The sequence below is a fragment of the Salvia hispanica genome, chromosome 2 (assembly GCF_029641045.1).
Source record: "Salvia hispanica isolate PSC_SH4W2 chromosome 2, Shi_PSC_v1, whole genome shotgun sequence".
Lineage (NCBI taxonomy): Eukaryota > Viridiplantae > Streptophyta > Magnoliopsida > Lamiales > Lamiaceae > Salvia > Salvia hispanica.
In genome coordinates, this window is record NC_142693.1 from 19,335,836 (window position 1) to 19,360,177 (window position 24,342).

The 24,342-nt window shown below is 33.9% G+C and overlaps 1 protein-coding gene, 1 non-coding gene and 1 pseudogene across 3 annotated transcripts; all 3 read left to right on the forward strand.

Annotated features, from left to right (window-relative positions):
- Positions 1–276: 276 nt before the first annotated feature.
- On the forward strand, positions 277–1,280 carry LOC125188550 (uncharacterized). The gene is made up of 2 exons (XM_089063366.1): positions 277–446; positions 530–1,280. The coding sequence occupies exons 1-2, from the start codon at positions 288–290 to the stop codon at positions 1,130–1,132; spliced, it is 762 nt and encodes a 253-aa protein (XP_088919492.1). The 5' UTR covers positions 277–287; the 3' UTR covers positions 1,133–1,280.
- A 1,082-nt stretch (positions 1,281–2,362) lies between these two features.
- On the forward strand, positions 2,363–24,113 carry LOC125188568 (uncharacterized; annotated as a pseudogene). The gene is made up of 6 exons (XR_016135548.1): positions 2,363–2,497; positions 7,366–7,711; positions 20,793–21,267; positions 22,246–22,383; positions 22,961–23,333; positions 23,470–24,113. The product of XR_016135548.1 is annotated as an uncharacterized LOC125188568 (transcript).
- LOC125202926 (U5 spliceosomal RNA) lies at positions 13,079–13,197 on the forward strand. Its single transcript, XR_007173256.2, has one exon. It is a non-coding gene; the product is annotated as a U5 spliceosomal RNA (small nuclear RNA).
- Positions 24,114–24,342: the final 229 nt, after the last annotated feature.

The following is a 24,342-nucleotide window of genomic DNA, read 5'->3' on the forward strand; positions in this document are numbered from 1 at the left end:
TTTATAATAAAATGTGAGTGAGTTGAGTTAGTGGAATGTGGGACCTACTTACTATTTATGGTAAAAATAAAGTGTGACTCTTAATTGGGGACAGACCGAAATGGAAAAGTGTGACTCTTAATGGGGGACGGAGGGAGTATTTTTTTATAGCGGCAGAATCGGGAAACGATGACTTCTTAGTGGAGTTATTCAATAATGACCATAATTTACTATACAAAATAAATACAAAAAGACATAGCATATTTCATGTTGCAGTTTTGCGTCGCTACATCAAAGTGTTCAACTTGATGTATGAGTTGGGTGGTACCAAAGATTTGCTTGCAACATATGTAGATAATGAGGGTAACAACATACTGTACTTGGCGGGAAAATTGGCACCTCAAAATCAGCTTGACACTATTCCCGGGGCCGCTTGGCAGATGCAACGGGAAGTACTGTGGTTCAAGGTACAAAAATGCGATACTAGTGTTAGCCTTTCATTTTATATCGAAAGATACGAGATGTAACGTGAAAATATAAAAATTCTCAGGAGGTCGAGAAGCTCGTACGGCCCGCATCCAGACACAAGAAGAACAAGAAAGGGCAAACGCCCCACGAATTATTCGTTGCCGAGCACAGAGGTATACGAGCGGAAGGGGAGAAATTCATGAAGCAGACCGCGAAATCGTGCATGATGGTGACGATGCTGATCGCGACCGTGGTTTTCACAACGGCTTTCACGGTCCCCGGGGGATACAACAACAGCGGCGTCCCGATCCTCGAGAACGAGAGGATGTTCGTGATCTTCCCTCTGTCGGAGGCGGTGGTGACGCTCTCCTCGCTCACCTCGATGCTCATGTTCCTCTCGATTCTCACGTCCCGCTACTCAGACGAGGACTTCCTTAGAGGGCTGCCGATTTGGATGGTGGTGGGCGTGTCGACGCTCTTCTTCTCCATCGTGGCGATGATGGTGGCGTTCTGCTCGTGCTTGCTGTTTTTCGAGCACGGGTGGGTGGCGACGTTGCTCTTGGCGTTCTTCGGGTGTGTGCCGATAATGTTTGTGGTGTTGAAGTATCGTCTCTTGGTGACTATATTGCGTTGTACCTATAGTTGTACTTGGTTGTTCCGGTCACACAACAAGTTGCACTCCTAGAGTCGAGTCGAAAATAGCAAGATCGCTCCCCTCCGCTTATAGAAATATATAAAATTGGCTCTTAATAAATTGAAGTTATTGTAGAACAAATTGTTGAGATGGGAGAAATAAAAGTGATGAGGTTGGAGGAATACAAAGGCCTTTTGTTGTTGAGAAGTTCAAAGATTTCGGATGTATTGTTCATTTTATGCAATAGTTCATTTTCATTATTTGTTTTATGAAATTGTTCACGTTTTGGTGTTTTAGACGTGCGGATTTAAAATCTCATTTGACTTGATGTTGATTTATTGTAAAAGAAAGTGGGTAGGAAAAGTTAGTGAAATATAATTCTCATTTTTATATAGTTTTATAATAGAATGTGAGGGTAATAATTCAATGAAAAATAGAGCTCATTTATAAAAAAATAGTACTAGTAAAAGCTAGATGCGGATATTATTTCGTAATTTTCGTGGATTGACGAGAATGAAAAATGCTGATATTATTTAATTGATTACTTTGCCGGTAATATATAACCAGAACGAATATATACAAAAGTGGTTCATAGACATGCACCAGAAACACTCAATATATTATAAATAAGGATAGTTGAGTAACTCATATAATATAACAATAAAAAATTAAGATAGTAGTGATATAAACCAATACAATCATATTAATAAAATTAATTACCCATGATAGAAAATTGAATCATAGACATAAATAAGATAATTGAGTAACTCATATAGTATAACAATAAAAAATAAAGATAGTAATATATGTATCTCCAAATAATAGATTCACTTTAGAGCTATACGATCGAGAATTACTTAAAAGGCTTTTTGTCTTAAAAATCATAAACTTTCCCTGAATTCTGGTTTTTTCCACGAACTTTTAAATTTGTATTTAAAACTATCAACTATCGATTCGTATGCGATTTGCCAACCCGAGCCGAATACCCAATTTTAGCTTAAATTCCAGCACGAAATTGCCCAACGTGGACGCCGTAAAAATGACTTGGCAATGGCGTCGTTTGTGTACACCCTAATTTAAAATACGTATCATGTTTAGTGGAGCATTTAAGCTCGATATAACCTCCATTGGAGCATTTTCATATACAAGATACAAGCTATCCCCAGTCTCCGTGTTCTGCGCGAACTTCACCTTCGCAAATGTCCCTTCCCCAATCGTCCGCCCCACCTCATACTTCCCCACCTTCCGCACCACCATTTTGGCTGCTTTCCCCAATCGAAAATGGTGGTGCGGAAGGTGGGGAAGTATGAGGTGGGGCGGACGATTGGGGAAGGGACATTTGTGAAGGTAAAGTTCACGCAGAACACGGAAACTGGGGATAGCTTGTATCTTGCATATGAAAATGCTCCAATGGAGGTTAAATCGGGCTTAAATGCTCCAATAAACATGATACGTATTTTAAATTAGGGTGTGCACAAAACGACGACGTTGCCCAGTCATTTTTACGGCGTCCACGTTGGACAATTTCGTGCCGGAATTTAAGTGGAAATTGGGTATTCAGGTCGGGTTGGCAAATCGCATACGAATCGAAAGTTGATGGTTTTAAAAACAAATTTGAAAGTTCGTGGGAAAAACCAGAATTCAGGGAAAGTTTATGGTTTTTAAGGCCAAAAACCCTTTTATTTAAATCACATTTGAATGATGATACGTCTTCTTCATCTAAACCATGAGCAAGAGAAGGAGTGATCAGTAAAATTGAATATCCAAAAAGAAATAAGACTGAATATGCACGAGACATTTTGCTAATGTATTTTGTAATTTGAACTGATGAGAGGAAATGAATAAGGTCCGACTCGTTTTATAGTGATTGTGAAAGTTTTTGGTCAATAATATGGATGACATATGTAATACTATTAAAATAAGTGATGTACACGTTAGTTTTCAATTTCTAAAATCCATGACTAGTAAACAACTGAATTGATATAGTCAAGCTTATCCAAATTTAATAGTATTAAATTTATAAGATCCATGACTGATAATAAAGTGAATTGATATGCTCAAGATTTTATAGTTTTAATATTGCTATACCAATTGCTTCTTTCTCACATTAATTTCTTGAGTCCTATATTAATGCATCTTTTTCCTATTAATTCTTTTGAATTTTATTGGAGTTTTTCCTTTGAATTAATAGCCTTACATATCTTCAATTTTCTCCGATTTGAGCCTAATTTTTGAATTCAGTTTGAAAGAATTACACGATTGTGCAAAGAAAAATGTTAAACTATTAGTAGTAAACAAAAATGTATACTCCAATATTTCACCAATCGCTATTGAATATTGACCTCAATGACTTGAAATTACTTTAATTTTATTATGAGTAGTGGTTTTGAGACGTAATTTATTAGAATTTACTTTGCCATTTCACATTATTTTTTTTAATTAATGTTGAAATTTATTATATTTTCAATTGATTTTAAAATGTATATCTAATCTATTTCACACCAATTCGCTTTATCGAGCTATACTCATGCAGTAGTTGGATTTAGGAGTAGAAGAAGAAGCATAAATATGTCACTTATGTTTAGATTAAAGTGCAAAAGTTGTTCATACGTTAACCGTTTTATAATTTTGGTCCTAACTCCATCACTAAATATACACACTTAAATTGAGTCTCGAGTTCATATGTGGCATGCAGACTCGACTTTAATTAAGACATTGTTGTTAATTAAACTTGAAATTCAGTATATTCTAACGACGCAAGACCCGACTCCATCACTAAATTAACCCGGACGGCTTGAAACTATTCTTAATTCTTCTACTATATGTTATTGTAAATTCATGAGGTCTAGTGAGTTTATACTCTTCACAACAATTCATATAGGGCCATAATATTACTTTGGTTCGTATACATGTCGATTGAAAAAGTAGAAAACACACAATTATTGTATTTCGAGCCTTTCAAAAAAATTAAAAGTAATTGCTCAATATGCACACTCAATTCGTATATCAGAATATCGAAATTTGAAGAATGCATCAATTAGAACAGGACGTCCCAAAAAGATTAAAATATTTTACATCGAGTGGGAATAACATTGTGAATACTAATATTCGTACGACGAAATTATTGTTTACAGTAAATCGATGAGAGATTAGTAGATGTTGATGGATAGATATATCATTCATTATTTGTGAGCATTGTGATAAAAAATTTTGTCCCCTAACTTAGCGTGATTATGATATCTTGAACTTGCGTTTTATAAAATGGTATAATCACTCGAAGCTTTTATTCTGTTCTCACGACCGCACTTTTCTAAGGATAGCAAAGTCGGGAAACCGTAAGTAAGGGTGGGAAATAAGAAGAGGGGAGGGGAGGTAAACAATGAATGAATATTCATTTTCGAAATAAAGGGGGAAACAATTTCAAACCAACTCTTAATCACCAGAACTTGAATAGACATCTTACTTTTCAATAAATAATTATCAGAGTATATGAGAACAGTCAATGTTATCTAGAACCTTAGTACGCATCGGAATGAACACGGTCACATGTATGGAGACATGCACCTCCAAGAGCCTCTACTTAAAATAAAAAGAAAATCATAACTCTGCTCAACATTCTCCACCATCACTACTCAACCTGTACATTTAGAAATATATGCAGGGCTGGGTATAAAAATACTCAGTGAACACATTGCCGAAATATACATACATAAAATGAAAATATTGTCATGCCATCACAGTAACACTCGAGGGTTTTCTCTTAAAAGGCCCGAGCTTAGTAAATTCTTTGTGAGCTAAAGTTCGACTGATCAATCTAAGTTCTTTCTGTAATTTTGCCATATCTGAACACCAAGTGCCGTGGAGATGGTGCACTTCCACGGTCATCTACATCTTTCTCCAGTCGGGGAGGTGGCCACCTCCCACGACCTCTATAGCATCCTTTGTGACCCGGGAAGGTGGCCACCTTCCACGGTCACATGTGTACACTAATCCGAGTAGGGACACCACCCTCACTCGAACCCGAATTCGATTCTTAAGTTCCAACCAAACAGATAGGCTTAGGGTTAAAACAAATAATTTATGGCAAGACAATATCCTTTGTTTAAATAAAAACATATAAGTTCACATTTTCATCCACACTAGTATGTAGGATAGAAAAGTTCATCTCGTTCGTTTAATTTCGTTAACTTGAATTTCTCGCTCTGACCTTAACTTGCGGAGATAACCTTTTTGAAAACATCACAATATAGTATAAAATACTAATCAAACTTCAAGAAATTCTTAAACTTTAATATGAATGCATGCCTCATTATTAATTCTCTTTTCTTATTTCACTTATCCTAAAGAAATTTCTAAAACTCATATATTATTTGATGTTTCTTCTTCTATTATTTTCAGGCTTCGACCAAATTGATACTCATACATTGCTACAAATTTTACACAAAACTATAATAATTCGGATCGCGACTAATTATCTTAGCTTACTTAACTAATTTGTTCTTAGGCCCAAAAATTCAGATTTGGGCTTTCCTTTCTTAGGCCCATTCTCACTGGTGCTCTTACTGGTTGGTGTGGAAGCTCCAGGAGTTGGTACTCTACGTCTTCTTTCTCCTCGTCGCTACTTGTGCCTAGGTTGGACAATGTCGTCGACATGCCAGAACGAGTGGCTACGAGTATCGTTCCTCGGGGAAGTATCCTTGGTCTCCACTGGCCAGGAGCCGAGCTACTTCTCATAAACTGAAATAAAAAGAAAAGGAAAAAAATTATAAACAATATATACACCAAAATCTCACACCGTCGTCCTTCTATGTGCTCGACACTACCGTCGGCTTCTCCGGCAAGGTAAGCTCCTTCCTCTCGCTATTTCTTCTTATTTAGATTTGCTTATTGAACATTAAAATTTGACTAATAATTTCATATTTCGGTAGATTGGGTGTCGTCGCCAAAATATTCACTGGAGTTGTCGCCGGAACTCATAGTTTCCAAGATAAGCTTTCCATCTATGTACTTGTTACTTTCATATGATTTATTTTGGTTATTTCATGTCTTTGGATGAACTTACACATTTTTGGTTGTTTTAGAAGATCGTGTTGGCTGGTGAAAGCTATGTTGTTAAATTCCTTGATCTTGTTGATCTTAATTGAGGCAGATTCTATATTTCTCAAAACTTTTCTACATGCATGCTTGGTAAGGAGTAAGAGTTGTTGGATTGATACCTTGGTTTCCAATGATCCACAATTCTCTATATCCTCTTCACTGTTGAAAATGGTGGTTTTAGTGTGTATAACTCCCACAAATTTTTGTAGTATTAAGCATTTTATATCACCAACAATTATAACAAATGTCACATAATTTGACATGTGGCATGTATTTGACAAGTATCCAATACAATAAGGAGTTACGATGGCATAGGTCTATTGTCTTTTTCATCTATTCACTTTGTATATATTACTTCCATGTAACTCCTCTTTTCTTTTCTTTTTTCTTTCTTTTTTCTTTTTGGCTAAGTAATATCTCTTGATCCATTGTAACCCACCTTTAATTATGTTTATTTTTGAGTTAAAGTGATCCATTGTAACCCACCTTTAATTATGTTTGTTTTTGAGTTTAGGCACGTAAACATGAAGTCTTAAAAATGCTCGGAGGTGTACCGCAGCACGCACGCTATTGTCGAACAAGCTGTCCGAGACTTGCATGTTCCTCTTATTTACTTATACTACTATAGATTAGTATCTAATATAATTGTCTTGTAAAATTTACTATATTCTATCGGACATTACAATTCTCACTTTGAATTTATATTTTTATTCATTTAGGATCATTACAAACTTCAATTTCTTATGAATCACAATAAATGATTCGATGGAAAACTTTTTATTACAACATTCCAATTGATTTTTATCTTTTTTCTAACAATTTATATATGAAAATTCTTCTTACGTCATTTTCTACAAACTATACATATACTATTTCGTTACGTATGATTCTTAGCATTAGAAGTCATAAAAAACCCCGGGTTGTCACGTCACGGGCGTAAGTAATACAATTAAGGAAGTTATAACCAATACAATCATATTAATACAATGAATTACCCATGATAGAAAATTGATTCATAGACATGCACTAGTAACACTCAATATATTATAAATAAGGATAGTTGAATAACTCATATAGCATAACAGTAAAAAATAAAGATAGTAATATATGTATCTCCAAAAAATGGATTCGACTGATGATTACATAAAATGTGTATTATTATCATGTTTTGTTTATTTAATTATCAGTATGTTTATGTGGTGGAGGAGCATGGTGGATGTGATGAGGAGATGGAGCACGATGGCCGCGGTGATGGTGTGGAGGAGGAGCATGATGGCAGCCGGGGTGGTGGTGGTGTGGAGGAAGAGCATGGTGGATGTGAGGAGCTAGAGCACGATGGCTGCCGTGATGGTGTGGTGGAGGAGCATGATGATGGCCGATGGGATGGTGACGGTGTGGAGGAGGAGAGTGGTGGATGTGGTGTGGAGCCTCAGCACGATGGCCGATGGGATGGCGGTGGCAGCTTCCATGAGGAGAGAGAGCGTGGCGGTGGTGGTTGGGGCGGCGGCCGTGAGGAGATGGAGCAAAGTGGAGGTGGGGTTTTACATGTCTCCACAAATTCTCATCCTCATCAATTTGATTTAAATCATATTTGAATGATGATACGTCTTCTTCATCTATTCCACGAGCAAGAGATGGAGTGACAAGTAAAATTAAGGATACAGTAAGAAATAAGAAAGAATATGGACGAGACATTTTGCTATTTTGTTTTGTGATGAGAGGAAATGAATAAGGTCAACCTCATTTTATAGTGATTTTGAAAGTTATTTGGTCAACAATATGTATGACATATGTAATATAATTAAATTGACTTAAATAATTATTAAAATTTAATACTTAAATTAAGTTAATTTTACACATTAGTATTAAACTTTTAAAATCCATGACTGATAATAAAGTTAATTGGTATAGTCAAGCTTATCCAAATTTAATAATTAAATTAAGTGAATTTTTTTCTCAAATTGGTTTTTTTAATAGTATATCTATACCAATTGGTTTTTTTCTCAAATTAGTTTACTGAGTCCTACATTAATGCATCTTTTTCCTATTAATTCTTTTGAATTTTCCTGGACTTTTTCCTTTGAAATAATAGACTTAATTACTTATAAGTTCCAATCTACTCCAATTTTGAGGGCCTAATTGATAGACTTGAAATTACATTTGTTTTATTATGAGTAGTGATTTGAGACGCAATATCTCTGTTAGGATTTACTACTGTAATTTTGATTTTAATTAATTTTGAGAATTATGATATTTCTATTATTTTTTAAATTTTAAAATGTAAATCTAATCTATTTCATACCAATTCGCTTTGTTTTAAAATTCCAATAAGTAGTTGATTATATGAATACAACAGTTTTAAATTTGTATGAAATATTTTAAAAATAACCAACATCAACATGATTCGCTTGAAACATGTAACAATCCAATTATTAGTATTATATTATAAAAGTATTAATTATAAAATATCAAAAAGTTCAATTTAATTTGTATAGATAAATTTTATTTAATTATTATATAAATTAGTTGTTAATTGATTTAATACTATTACTGAAAATGTGTAATATATTATTAATGAAAAATAGAAATCGTTAAAATTGGATATATAAAATCTGTTTTTTAAAGTAGAAGTATTACTGCATCATGATGTTAAATAATCAAATTTCTTATATTATTGTTATAAATTCTTCAAATGTGATGCCGAATTTCCTGGTTTCGCTCAAAAATTGTGATTTTTAGAGACCAATATCCGTTTATATTGTCACCAATAATTGAAGATATAATTTTATTTCCTTTCCGGTCCGTCTGTCAATACTTATCACATTTACTTTTTACTATTTTTTGGTAATGGACCTCATATTTACAAACCTATTCCCCTCATATTTTATTATAAGAGTGAACTACATAAATGGTACCTGAGCTTTCACTTTCGCACGTAAATGATATCTGATTTTTACTTTATATCATTTTTTGTACTAAGTGACAATCATTTTTTGTACTAAGTGACAATTATAACCCTAGGTACCAAACATGTGATTTTTTTTGTTATGGAGGATGTTTTTGGAAATTTCAATTAAATAATACCAATCATGTGATTTTTTTTCTTCCTTTATTTATTTCTTTTTCTCTTCTTTGGTTTATTCTTATTTCTTTTTTCTTCTTTCTTTTAGTATTTTATTTTCCTTTTTTATTTTTTTTTCTCCTTAGTTTATGTTTCCTCTTTTTTCTTCTTTCTTTTTAGTGTTTTATACATACATCTAATTGAATTCATAAGAGCATGTCCAATGGTATTTCGGCAAGAAATCGGCCAGAAATCGGCCGGCAGTTTCTCCCCCTGCCACGTCAGCAGCACTAAAAATCCACCTGCCACATCACATCTCCAATGGTATGAGCATCCACTTGGCGCATGTTGGCAAATTCCTTGAGGCGGCCGGCTTCATCGAGAGGTACCCCACGTCGTACACTAGGGGTGGCCGTTCCGTGGCTTGGACCGGCTTCATCATCATTGGCCCAACTAGTCAGTTGTACGCCTTCGTTTTCGACGATCATGTTGTGCAGGATAATGCAGGCGTACATTATTTGGGAAACGCATCCGACATCCCACAAACGCGTTGGACCCTTAATTGCCGCCCATCGAGACTGGAGCACACCAAATGCGCGCTCGACGTCCTTGCGCGCCGACTCCCGTCGTTCCGCAAAGTAGGCCTTCCTTTCATCACTTGTTTCACAAAGATCGGCCACTGAGGGTATATCCCATCCGCCAAGTAGTAGCCCATATCATGCCGGTTGCCGTTGGCCACAAATGAGACGGTTGGACCGACGCCCGGGCACTTCTCGATGAAGAGGGGAGACGAGTTCATTAGGTCGTTGTTCGACCCGGTTACCCCAAAATACGCATGCCAGATCCACAGCCGGTAATCAGCTACGGCCTCGAGGATCAACGTGGGATTCTTTGACTTGTAGCCGGTCGTGTAGGCCCCCTTCCAGGCAGTCGGACAGTTCTTCCACTCCCAATGCATACAATCTATGCTGCCTAACATACCGGGGAACCCATGCTTCTCCCCGTGCATCTGCATCAAATTCTGACAATCTTCGGGAGTAGGGCTTCGAAGGTACTGCTCACCGAAAACGTTTATCACGCCCCCACAGAAATTCTTCAGACATTCCAGGGCTGTCGACTCACCGATGTGGAGGTACTCATCCCACATGTCTGCCGCGCCTCCTTAGGCCAACTGCCTGATTGCCGCCGTACACTTTTGAATAGGGGTGTGGCCGGGTCTGCCATCGTGCCTAAAGCGGAAACACAGATATCGACGCTCTAATGCGCCAACGATGCGCATAAACAACTCCCTGCGCATTCTAAAACGCCGCCGGAACATGTTGGCGGGAAACCGCGGGTTCTCTGAAAAGTAGTCGTCGTACAGCCGCTGATGTGTAGCGGCGTGATCCCGATCAATCACTGCTCGGCGGTGGATAACCCGTGGAGGGCGAGGTATCGCCTGCTGTTCCACCCTACGCATGTACCGCTCCATCTCGCGGTACATGTAGGCATTCATAGCCTCGTTCATCCTCCGTTCGTACTCCTCAGCATCCCCACCACTACCACCACCGCTACCACCCGCGTTACTCATCGCTCGATGATGCTCTTGTACAGAAAGTTAGAGAGAGAGAAAACTCGTTAAAACAAGTGGTGCAAATGAAAATGAAACTAAAATCGCGTTTATAGGTTTTTTTTATATATAAAAAAAAGAATATTCGGCGCTGGCCGATCGGGCCGCCACAATGGCGGCTAGCGCATCGGCCAGCGCCCACCAATCGGCCAACCCACGCCGATCGGCTCGCCGGTTTGCCGCTCGCCGCCTCTAATGGTTCGGCTAGCTGATGGGCCAGCGCGAAGAATCGGCTAGCCGGTCGCTAGCCGACCATTGGAGATGCTCTAATATAAATCAAGAACAAAATACCTAATTAAATTAATTATTTTAATTAAATCAATTGAGTATTTTTTTATTAAATTATTTAATACTCGTTTTAGGGTTGAAACACCTAACAAAAAATATTCAACTCTTTATATCATTATGAATACGATTCACAATTTTAATTTTTTATTAAGACTATATTGATTAGATATTATAACTATTTATTAATAATATATTTGTTAGATATTATATGATTCATAATTTAAATATTTATATTATAACTATTTATTAGTTACTACTATTTTTAGTATTATAATAATTAAATATAAATATAACTATAATTATAATTAAATATATTTGGATGATATTAATTAATTATTAATTTATTATATCAAAATAATAATATTAATATTGATTATTAATAATACTATAAAGAGTGAGGAGAATTACAGAAGTTATTATAATATCACTTTTGGTACTAGTTGTGTGTATGTCAAAAATATCCTCCATAACACAAATGGAAAAATGTATTTGTTTAGAGGGCATTTTGGGGTGAAAATGGCATCAGGTACCAAAAATGTGATTTATAGGTACCAAATATGATATAAAGTAAAGATCATGTACCATTTACGTGCAAAGTGAAAGATCAGGTACCATTTATTTGGAGCGAATCACTTCATTCAAATAATACTCCATTTCATCCTACACTAATAAAATAATGACATGTGGATTAACAAAATAATAGACTAAAGATTAATTATCCTCATACGCCAACATTTTGGTTAATCAAACCAATAAATAATATCTCTCTCTAAAATTTCTTTCATTTTCTTTCCCCACAGTCCGACGCTGGTCCTCGCATTCTCTGCTTCAAACTCAAGTACGATCGGAAATGGTGAGTCTCCGCCCCTCCGTTTCTCCAAATTTTCCGTCGCATTGCTATCGCTTCTTCTGATTATTTTATTGCGCGTGGCTCGCTTGATTTGATTTTCGTTCCTCGTCTAGTTTGAATAAGTTATCGATTTTTGTTTTGGCGAGCTATGTGTTTTAGTCGGCTAATAATCTAGAGCGGTGATCTGGTTTCTGCTGGATGCTTCTCTTTTGAGTTGCTTTTTCGGTACCGAAATTCGGAACTCGTGTCGAATTCATTTAACTATTGAGATAAGTTTCGAATTCGCGTGGAAGGATTGGTTGCCTAATGTTTGATTGATCTGACATTAGTTGCCATTCGTTTATGTGATTTTGCTCGATTGAAGATGATTTTGTCCAATTTTCGAAGTTTTTGCAAATCATCCTAACGTGTTTTTAGTAGATAGATTCGAGTTTTCATACAACTTTTTTTTTTGTTGATGGTGATTCCTTTTTATCTGTTTTCTAACAATGCAATGGCATAATTGTTTTGGTGTTATAGTTTGATCTATTTGTATTCATCATCGTGCAGGCTAAAGAGTATGATATGTGGCTAAATCGACAACGATCTCTAGATGTATCGAGTTGTGATTTTAGTATAATATCTGTTGGCTGTTGATCCTTTGATGTTGATGAATTGATGGTGTGTGTGTGTTGGAGTTTTAGTTTGTTAGTTCCTTTCTTTAAAGAATACGTATATGCCATAATGGCAGTAAGTTATTAGTGTACGAAGATATGTATGATGATAATTAATCTTTTAGTCTATTATTTTGTTAATTAAAAAAATATCCACATGTCATTATTTTATTAGTGTAGGATGAAATGGTGTATTATTTGAATGAGGTGATCCTCTCCGCCATTCGTGTAGTTCACTCTAATTATAAAACCAATATATATAACTATGACTCACATGTCACTATCTTTTTCAAATAATTTTCTGTTACATTTTTCAAAACTCGTGTCAAGTTAAAGTGTGAAGTTTGATAGCGAATTTGAGGAAGTATATAAGTAATGATGAATAATTATTACGATTAAAACATATGGTGTCATCAAGTGTTGGATAGAGTAATCACGCAGCCATGCGTCGAGCACGTAGCGAACTATTCTTTAGCCTTTTACTAAAGAATAACGTGTGTTCGTCGCAATCAAGCGGCATACGCTTATTTTTGGAGGGTTGTCTTTTATAGGACAAGTGTTGGATAGAGTAGGAATGATCATGCATACTTTTGGATTGCTTTGTAAGTTTTACGCATGTCTCACCATGTGCGACATGTGATAAAATTTTAAATAGAATTGGGTTTTTAATATAACTAGTGTCACATCTGTGCGATGCATAGATATTTAATTTGATTTATATTAATTTAAATTTATAAAAATAAAGTAATATCTGCATTAAAAATAACTAATTAATTTCATGTTGTGACTTAGATTATGAGAAAAAAATACAACTCAAACTTACTACTGTATAAACTATTAGGTAGAGAACAAAATGAACTATTCGACCTATCATCAATAGCTAAGTACAAAAATTAATCACAAAACTTTTAGCAAATGACTTATTGTACACATAATTTGTACTCCACCATAAATTACAAACCAACTAATCAAAATATACAGTGATTGAATCAATACGTTAATATGGTAAGTAAAATGCAAATAAATCAAACAATCATTCATCTTTGCTAGCCCTAAATAAAAACATAAAGAAACATCGCACCTCCATAATTTTCAGAAAAGTTCACCTACGACGACAAATGAGAAACAGAAATACAAAACTTCGCACCACCAACACCACTCATCTTTCCTTAATTTCTACATATCATCATTATACGAAATCTTTGTAAAATTCGGGAAAATGTTCTATGAATTCTAACATCCTGCGTGGAAAAATTACTCATATTAATGGAATTAGATCAATATACCCATAAACGACAAAACACATACCATTATGTCATAGAACACACACCAATAACAATTGATTTTTCTTTGAGCTAGGTCATCTAAAAAATACGTACACATTTCATTTTGATGACCAATGCGGTATTGCTAGGTTGTAGTTCATTATGGACTGTGAATTCCATATTAAGTTTAATTTGTCTTATTGGAGAAAATCCAACAATGAAAGGAGAAGCCAGTGAAAAAAGTGAATAAAAAGCTAGCAAATTAGATGTACTAGTATTTACCCCCGGCTATGCGCGACTTAAAATAAATTCATTTGTTAATTTGACATTGTGAATAAATTTAATAAAATAAATAACAACAATATCACATAGGTTTAAATATATGTTGAATAATTATAGTATAAAATTAAATAAGCTTGAAATTAAATCAACATGAAAATAACTTTTAACTACAACATGTATAGATCACTATAAAAAAAGAAAAATGTCGTTCTTGACAACATATACTCTTTAACGCTAAAACCCTATCAATATGAAATTGATATAAAATATTTAATATACAATCGAAAATTTTAGGATGACAATGATATTGCCATAAAAATTTAATGATATTTTTTAAAACCTCTCAAATTTTACCGTACATCATAGAAATGAAAATGCATTCCGAGTTGCGTTAGCGTGCTAACTAATTTACAGTAATAACTAATAACTCTCATTTCTGTGTATTAAAATTTTCAACACAAAGACATAATTATATCAATACAACATGTAAATTTAAATATCAACACAAGGACATAAGTTTATCAACACAAGAACATTGATAAATTTATACCTTTGTGTTGATATTTTTAATATACAAAATTGATATTAATTTAGTTATTACTATAAATTAGTTAGTATTTGATCATACACCTATCCGACTAATAATAACAATTAAAACGAATTAAGACATTATTTAGTGAAATTAGCCGGTTTAAAAATTTAGCCATTGATTTAAATGGAATAGATTAATTACAAAATTGTAACCGGTCAAATCAGCAGTGTTACATCTTAATGAAACAATTGAAATGACAACAATTTCGCTCATTGTTCTACAAGTAACGTATCAATCTCATGATCTACTTTGCACAAATTTCGGGTAATAAATGCATTAATAGTACTTAATTATCCTAATTTAAATCTAATTGTTCCATTACTATCTTAGTTTCTACAATATGAAATCAAAGACCATTTCAATTGAATTTGGCCAATAATTTCACTAAATAGAAACCTGTTAAGCATTTGAATAGATTTATTATCTATTTTAAAATTATACGGAAAATTTTGTGAAACTAAAAAACTTCATCGTTACTAATTAAAAAAAATTTACATTTTTGAGAAATTTTTATTATTATAATATAATCACCATGCTCAGGCAGTAACACATATTGAATGGAGATTGGTGAGCACATGTGTATAGAGGCTTATCCTTTGGTATTGATAATCTTGTCTCACTATGAGTTAAATGTGTATTAATCATAATTTGATGTTATTAATATTATTACTAAGTTCAAAGTATTTTTTTATTTTTATTAGTAATAATTTACTTGTTTTTGGCGCATCAATAAATCTGTTTTACTACTACAAAGGAACGAACTAAAAATAATAACTAATAAACAAAATGTATGTAATTAGCAAAGGCTTCTAAAATATTACAAAATTACTGTGAATATGATGAATTATTATTATTGGGCCTAAATAAAATTAGTTGAGATGAGAAAATCAGAGCGGATAATAGGAAAAACCCTAGAAAATCTATACCATACGCATAATATGGATGCAATGAAAAGCCCTAAAATTAGTATTTATTATACAATTACAGGATATTTTTACAATATACAAAGGTGTAATTTATATATCTCCTATTTCTATTATATCTGTAAACCTAATCTTGAGAAGAGTTGAGACTTGAGCACCTCTCTCTATTTTGTTTCACACTCCTCCCTTGAAGCTTTTTTGTTGATTTTTTTGCTCTGCCTCCTTTATTTACCATCACATCCGCTCTGCTATTCGACTTTCACCATCTCAGACTATTTCCTCCGTCTCCCTTTACCACTTCAGTAGCACTATCATCAACAGACGCTAGAAGTTTAGGACGATGTGTAGTATACTCGGTTGTCGATAGCCATGTTGTATGGAATGCTACATGTTTGACACATGAGAATCCTCGCGGGCAACACTCTTTTTTCCACCGCGGTCATGACACTATTGATTAATAGAATTGGTATTTATAGAAGATTTGGTAACTTTTGGTATTTTTCTCCTTTCACACTCCTTCTCTATTGAGTATTAGTGAGCACAATTTAATTTATAATTAATTAAATCAACATTAAAGTGTCTCACAAATTTATGTCACGAAAAACTGTTAAGAGTTTGGATCCATTTGGATTACATTTCAATTATTATTCGATTTAATTAGATTTAATTCCAATGATAATTATATTGTCTCCAATTCATTGATGGAGAAAAACGTTACAGCTTTTCTAATTATTAGAGAAAAGTTTTTTTCTTCTTCTAATTATTAGAGATAAGTTGATTATTCATTTGATGTTCTAAGATGACATTTTTGTGAACTTTTTTAAAGTTCCCCCGTCGTCAAATAATTTTGGAACTTTCATTTACCAAATTTATTTGTGAAAATTATTTATTGAGATTTTATTTTTTTATACCAATCCTTGATTAAATTTAGTGAGATTAGCCGGTTTAAAAATTTAGCCATTGATTTCAATTAGGCCTGCTTATTCGGCCGGTTCCGGTTCTATCCGGTCCGGTTGACCGGGTACCCGGTTGCAAAATCTCATGAATCTCGGAACCGGAACCGGGTCCGGAACCGTCCGGTTCCGGTTTGGAACCGACCGGGTAAGAACCGGCCGGTACCGGTTTCGAACCGGAGCCAATTTGTAGTTTTAATTTTAATTTAAGTATAGTAATTAACGAAAAGTTGTTTATTATTTACCTAATTTTAATCTGACACCAAACTAGATTTAACTTATATATAACAACAATTACATTATCTCCACTTAGTATCAAGAAATATGATTCTCACGTTAGCCCACGAGTTGTCTGTGATGTCAAACCAGAATTACGGTATATTCTTTCGCATGTTTCCTTGATTGGTAACCTCCACCTTGACTCCTCTAAGAGCTTTCATGATCTGTTAAAATTATTTTTGTTTAAAGAACTCAAAGTATAATGGTAAATAATGATCCAAACACATAAATTGGAAAATTATATTGTCAAACCAAGAGTAGCATTTATTTTAAGCAATATCAAAGTAGCAAAGGAATACATTCAGTAATACTAAAGAATCAAAACCAACCTTGATAATAATAAATGAATTACCGTTAATTACTATACTTCAATTTTAGTAAAAAAAAATTAAATTTAATATAGATTATTCGGTTCCGGGTAGAACCGGAACCGAAATTTATGAAAACATTAGAACCGGTACCGGAACCGGAACCGGATTCTTCGGTTCCGGTTCTTCAATTACCCGATCGGTTCCGGTTCCAGTTCCGGGTACACGAGAACCGGTTAAGCAGGCCTAATTTCAATTGTACATGGGTGAAATTGTAGTCATTGGCTAATTTGAAGATTGAGTGATCGTTACAAATTTTGGGTAATAAATGCATTAATAGTATTTAATTATCCAAATTAACCAAATATTTAGATTTATTCAAAATCTTTCATAAAGTTTATAAATATTCAATTCATGCCTATAACTCTTAAATATTTACATTAAAGGCCAAAACTCACCTTTTATATATGTATAGATAGATTTTTATAGGGTTAAGGAAAGATGTCACGTTACAACCTCTCAACCAAATTAGTCTCATGAACTTATTTGGGCATTGCACTAATAATAATTGATATTCATTTGTCCCATTAGGAATGTACTTTTTCCATTTTAGTTTGTCTCATTAAAAATGAAACATTTCTAAAAATAGAAACAGTACTCTCTCCGCCTTTTCTTCTCTCTTACTTTACTCTCTCTTCATTAACTCACAAAACAACACTATATAAAATCCTGTACCGAAAAGTAAATGTTGCATATTTAATGGGACGGAAGGAATACGTTTCAAAGTCTTGTAGGAATTAAATAACTTTTCATAAAGGGAATTACTATGTAACGGCTCTTTCATTCATACATATGCCATCATTATAATATATTAACTTAATTCAAATTAGTGGCTCAAACCAAATAACTCTCTAATAGTAATGGCAATGATAGTAACGGCATTACTTTAAATTCAATTGATTTATACTATAATTAATAATTTATACAATCATTATAATATAATTAAATTAATTCATATCAGTGCCTCAAACCAAATAACTCCCCAAATAGTAATGGCAATGATAGTAACGACACGTTACTTTAAATTCAATTGATTTATAGGAACATATATTAAAAAAATTAGTATTATTTAATTATTCATAAATTATACTCTTGTTAAATAGAGTTGTAACGATAGTGACTTATTATGTTTGAATATAGTTATAGATTGCAAAAATTTAAATTCATACCCTAAATTAATAAATATTCATAATCCATACCCAAAATTTATGAATATTCAAATTAAGAATAAAATTCTCCTTTTATATATGTATAGATAGATATATTAATTCGGTATAAAACATATTTTTTCACTTTTTAATTAGCTATCAATTAATTATTGGTCTTCAATCAATTAATTAGCCATAATGTATATTGCCTATTTTAACTAGTCATTAATTGGCTGAATTAAAAGTTCGTCTTTTAAATAAAAGGAATATCAGCATTCCTATTACTAGGGATGTCAATCGGGCTAGCCCGTTCGGGTTCGGGCCAGCTCACTCGGGTCGCCGGGCTATTTGGGTGCGGACCATTCGGGTTATGAATTTTTCGGGTCATGAATTTTCAACCCTAACCCTAACCCGTCGGGTTTTGGATAATTTTAAATTTTAGATAATTTTTTCTTTTTAGTTTAGAATCATATAAAATCTTCAAATTTTCATAGTTTTCTTCAATAATACTTGAAAAGAAGCCTTTCATCTCAATCAACTACAATATAAATTAAAGCTTGTGTTCATGTCATTATTATGACATTGTTCGTAACTAATTCTTTATGAAAATTAAAAATCATATCTTACATGAATCATTATTAAAATGATAAATATATTAACATTTTGATGTGTTAGTTTTTAATTTTGTCTTGATTGGCTTTGGTGGTGGTAAGACACTAGTGGCAGATGATGGGACGGTGCAATAATGAGTTGAGATAGAACTTGAAAGCTGATATTGTGGGATCGAGTGGAAAAGTGTAGAATGAAGATTGAATAAGACTAATGATTGTGTAGAGTGAAGATTGAGGATTCAAAAATATAAAAAAAAACCCTAAAACTTAATATTTTATAATTAAAACTCACAACCCATCGGACCGACCCGCAACCTGTTCGGGCCAACCCGTTTAACCCGCCAACCCATTCGGGTCAACCCGTTTAACCCGTTTTGTATTCGGATAATAAAATTGCAGCCCTAACCCACTCATATTACCGGATTGTTCGGGCCGACCACGGATTTCGGATTGAATTGACATCCCTACCTATTATTAACAAGGAAATGAGAATATATATGTAATTTGGTTAGCCTCAATTCGGCGCCTACTCAATTAGAGAAGAGAGTATATTTATTTGATATAAAATAATTGATTGTAATAATTAGTGTTGCAATTGATTGAGAAAACGTGTATATTAATTGATTGTGATCAATTATATGATGTGATCAATAAGAAACGTATATATTGATTATTTTAATAAATTCATATTTGATAATTAAGGTTTGTCCTCTCTGTCTATAAATACAGTGTAGTGATTCCATCAAACTATATTACATTACAGAGAACACATAAACGAAATAGAGAAACTCCTTGGAGTTGGAGTTGCGCCACTACGCCGAAAAGAGTTCAAGGAAATCGTCCCTTCCATCCTCAAGCGTTTCGTTATGGATCACCAAGGTGTATTTCTATCCTATTATATTTATGATTTTACGTGAAATACATGTTATTCAAAGGTCTTGCTTATTTATATTCATGAGTATACGATAGATAAATAATATCCCACATGCTTGTTCTCTTACATTCTTCATCGGTAAACATATATTTACAATATATTTGAACCATTTTCTTTATTTGTGTTATTCCTTGCCGTGACAATAGTATATAAACGCATATCTGCCATTTCTTACACCATTTCCCTTTTTCTTTTCCACACATAAGCAATATTTTTTTTGGAAGGAGTTTATTACTGTGTGTGTTGATCTAGTGATAAAATATTTTTCGGAATTTGAACATTGTAGGTATCTTCGGACATCTTCATTCTTGTGATTTAGAGACATAATGTCTCTGTTAGGATTTACTTAGTAATTTACCTTATTTTTTATTTTAATTAATTTTGAAATTTATAGTATAGTTTCTGTTGATTTTAAAATTTTTAAAAATAAAAAGATGAATATGGTGTTGGTTAGGTAGTTTAGTTTTTCCATAATTAACTATAGTATACACCACTTATAGATAAAAAGTGTTTTTCAGAGAAGATCGAAGTTCACCTTATTACAAAAAAAATTTGCTAAAATTGAAAGTGGACTGATTTTTGTGGATGAACAATAATAAAGAAAACATAAGTATTGGTTGTGAACACAATGAGTAGTATATATATTTCCTATGTCTTATTAAAAATAAATCAATTTTCCTTTTTGGGTTATACCATTAAAAATGAAACATTTTTTAAAACGCAAATAACATCATATAAGTTAATGTGTTTAAGTTAAAGTAATCTAATTAAAAAAATCATTCTTGAATATTTGAGTAGGCCGAAAAATATCATCGAGTAAGATCTCGAAGCTACACAATGCTGCATTGAAGGGAGACTTGGATTGCAGCCCTAGAGCTATTCATTGAAATCCCAAACTTGATCAAAACTCCCATAACAGAAGGAGGTGATATCGCACTGCACATAGCCGCGGTTGAAGGACACGAGTTATTTGTCTCAAAATTATTAGAAATCATGGAAAAAGATGACGTGGCTGCTCAGAACATGAAAGGGTGCACTGCACTATGCTCCGCTGCAGTCGTTGGCCACATCAAAATTGCTCAAATTATATTGGAAAAATACCCAAAATTGGCCAATATTGCAGGTGAAAGTGGTTTTTGGCCACTCTATATGGCTGCAGTGAATGGATTTGGTGAAATGGCTGAATTTCTCTACCCTTACTCAAATATTGGATTGTGGAGCCCACTCGGAAAGGTCAACTTGCTGACGTCAGCGATCGGATTGGAGATTTATGGTATGTATGCAATATATAATGTCACATGAACTGATAATATATAAATAATGTTATATTTGTGGCTTTTTTTAATTAAGATTATGATATATATAATTGGATATTTTTTAGATCTAGCTATAAAGATTTTGAGTGAAGATAAAACGTTGGCCATAGCTGAAGATGGTAATGGTGAGACAATATTGCATTTGCTTGCGAAGAAGCAATTGGTATTTTCTCACGATGCCCAAGGATTTTGGGTCAAGAATGGTTAGTAATTTTGAATCCTATAAATTATATTCAGACTTTCGTCACATAAAATGAGTCTTCTATATTCCTAATCATAAACTTCATTTGAACTTTAACAAAAAAAAATCATTAATGGTTTTTCGTTTACATTTCGAGTAGGCTGTAAAAGATCATCGAGTAGGATGGCGAAGCTACACAATGCTGCATTGGAGGGAGACTGGATTGCAGCCCAAAGGCTATTCGAAGTAATCCCATACTGGATCGAAACTCCCATAACAGAAGAAGGTGAAATCGCACCAAACATAGCCGCGGACGAAAGGCGCAACATTTTCATCTCAAAAATCGTAGAAATCATGGAAAAAGATGACGTGGCAGCTCAGAACGTGAAAGGGTGCACTGCACTATGCTCCGCTGCGGCCGTTGGAAACATCAAAATTGCTCAAATTATGTTGGAAAAATGCCCAAATTTAGCCAATATTAAAGGTGAAAATTGTGTTTGGCCACTCTATATGGCTGCATGGTACAGATTTGGTGATATGGCTGAATTTCTTTACCCTTATTCAAATATTGGGTTATGGACCCCACTCGAAAAGGTCAACTTGCTTACGTTAGCGATCAACTTGGAGAAATATGGTAAGTAATCGATAAATAATGTGTTGTAAATTGATAATAGATTATGTCAAATGCTTAATTGGTTGTGGCTCTGTTTTTTTTTTAATTAGGATTGTGATAAATATAATTGGAAATTTTTAGGTCTAGCTATGAAGATTTTGAGAGAAGATAAAACGTTGGCCGTGGCTGAAAATGGCTATGGTGAAACACCATTGGAATTGCTTGCAAAGAAGCCATTGGCATTTTCTCACGATGGCCAAGGATTTTGTATCAAGAATGGTTAGTAATTTTGAATCCAATAAATTTTATTCTACTTTCATCCCACAAAATAGTCATTTATATCCTAAAATATAAACTTCATTTAAACTTTAAAAAAGGATTATTAATGGTTCTTCATTTACGCTCGTCTTACTATTTAAACTTTACTTATTGCTAGTCTTTATTAGTCCTTATCGTAAATTTTTTTGGCTTTTACAAAATTAACATTTTTTGATATCGACTCAATCTATAAAATGTACTCTAATGCCAGTCTCATTTGTCATTTTTGATTTTTCAACTGATAGAATTCTCATTTCAATTTTATTATAAATTATAAGTAAGTTACAAAATCTATAATCCCATTTCAATGATATTTTAATGCATAAAACTCATGCCACACATTCTTTTAACTAATTCTTCACTTTCATTTACATTTTATAAACTCGTATTGAGTTAAAGTGAGACATTTATTCATGGACTGTTGGAGTATAAATTAACACATCATTTATTTGATGTTAGATATTCCTTTTCCAATTTTCTTACATGAGTTTGATATTTTTAGTACTAAGCTGCATGAAGAATTCAAAGAGCCATAAAGTGAACACAAAGTGTGATGCATATGCATTAATGGATTGTTTATGGGAAGCAGTTGAATCATGCCAAGAAGACACAGAATCAGCCGTGGATTCTTCCAAATTATTCTTCATAGCGGAAAAATCAAGAAACGAAGACTTCTTGGTTGACTTATTGAAAAGGGACCATAATTTACTTTATAAAGTAAACGTATTTCATGTTGCGGTTTTGAATCGCTTTGTCAAAGTGTACAATTTAATGGATGGGTTGGGTGGTACGAAAGATTTTCTAGTAACATATATAGATGATGAAGGTAGGGAAAATTGGCACCTCCATATCAACTTTACCGCATCCCTGGCAAAGCTCTGCAAATGCAACGGGATGTATTGTGGTTCAAGGTATGAGACTTCTCTACTTTATTCTCTCTCACTGCTTTACCTACTTAATATTATTTTAATAAAATCAGTTCTTAATTGAAGTGCCTCACTTACCGTGAAACACAGGGAGTACTAATTATTGTGAAATTATTTCCAGGTAGTTGAGAAGCTCGTTCGACCGTCGTTCAGAAACATGAAGAACTCTAGTGGGAAAATGCCTAACGAACTATTCGTATACGAGCACAAATACCTAATGTCAGATGGGAAGAATTTCATGAAGCGAACTGCGGGATTAGGCATGATGTCCATCGCCATCGTCGTATTCATGTTCGCACTCCTCTGCCTCAACATCAATTGGATGCCATCGAAAGTGGTGGCGATGTTATCCTTGCTCTCCTTGTTCGCCCCGGCGCTCATGTTCATGACAATACTACTGTCCCGCTTCTCCGCTGAGGACTTCCTCTACAAGTTGCCGCTTTGTCTAGTTGCTGGCTTGTCGGCCTTCTTCATCTCGGTCGTGCCTGTAACGGTGGCGGTCTACACTGCTCTGTGTCATATTTTTTATAGGCTTGCCATCTTTGTTTATGGCGCCAGGGGATCCTCTTCTGTTTGTGTCTATTCTACCTCGTACCTACCAATGCACGAGGTTGTTCCGGTCGTACAACCCTGTTCCGTTTCTAGGTATACATAGGTCCGGATTCAAATCAATGGTAGTAGTAATTTTTTACTAGAACTGATAGTATTATGATTGTATTGAGTCAATGTCGGATTGTTAACATTCCTTCAAGGCTTGAGGAGTTTAATACTGAGGATTTATTATAATAAATAATTGTCTTGAACCGAAAAACTCTTGGTAAAATAAGTCAGTTAAATTAAACCAACATCATGTTTAATTAATTAATGGTAATTGGATGTCAAAAATATGAGGAAATAAGTGATCAAAAGATAAGCCAGAGATCATTTTATTGTTGTGAAAAAGACAGAAACTTTATAAGAAAAATATCGTGTGAAAATAACTGCCAAAGAATAA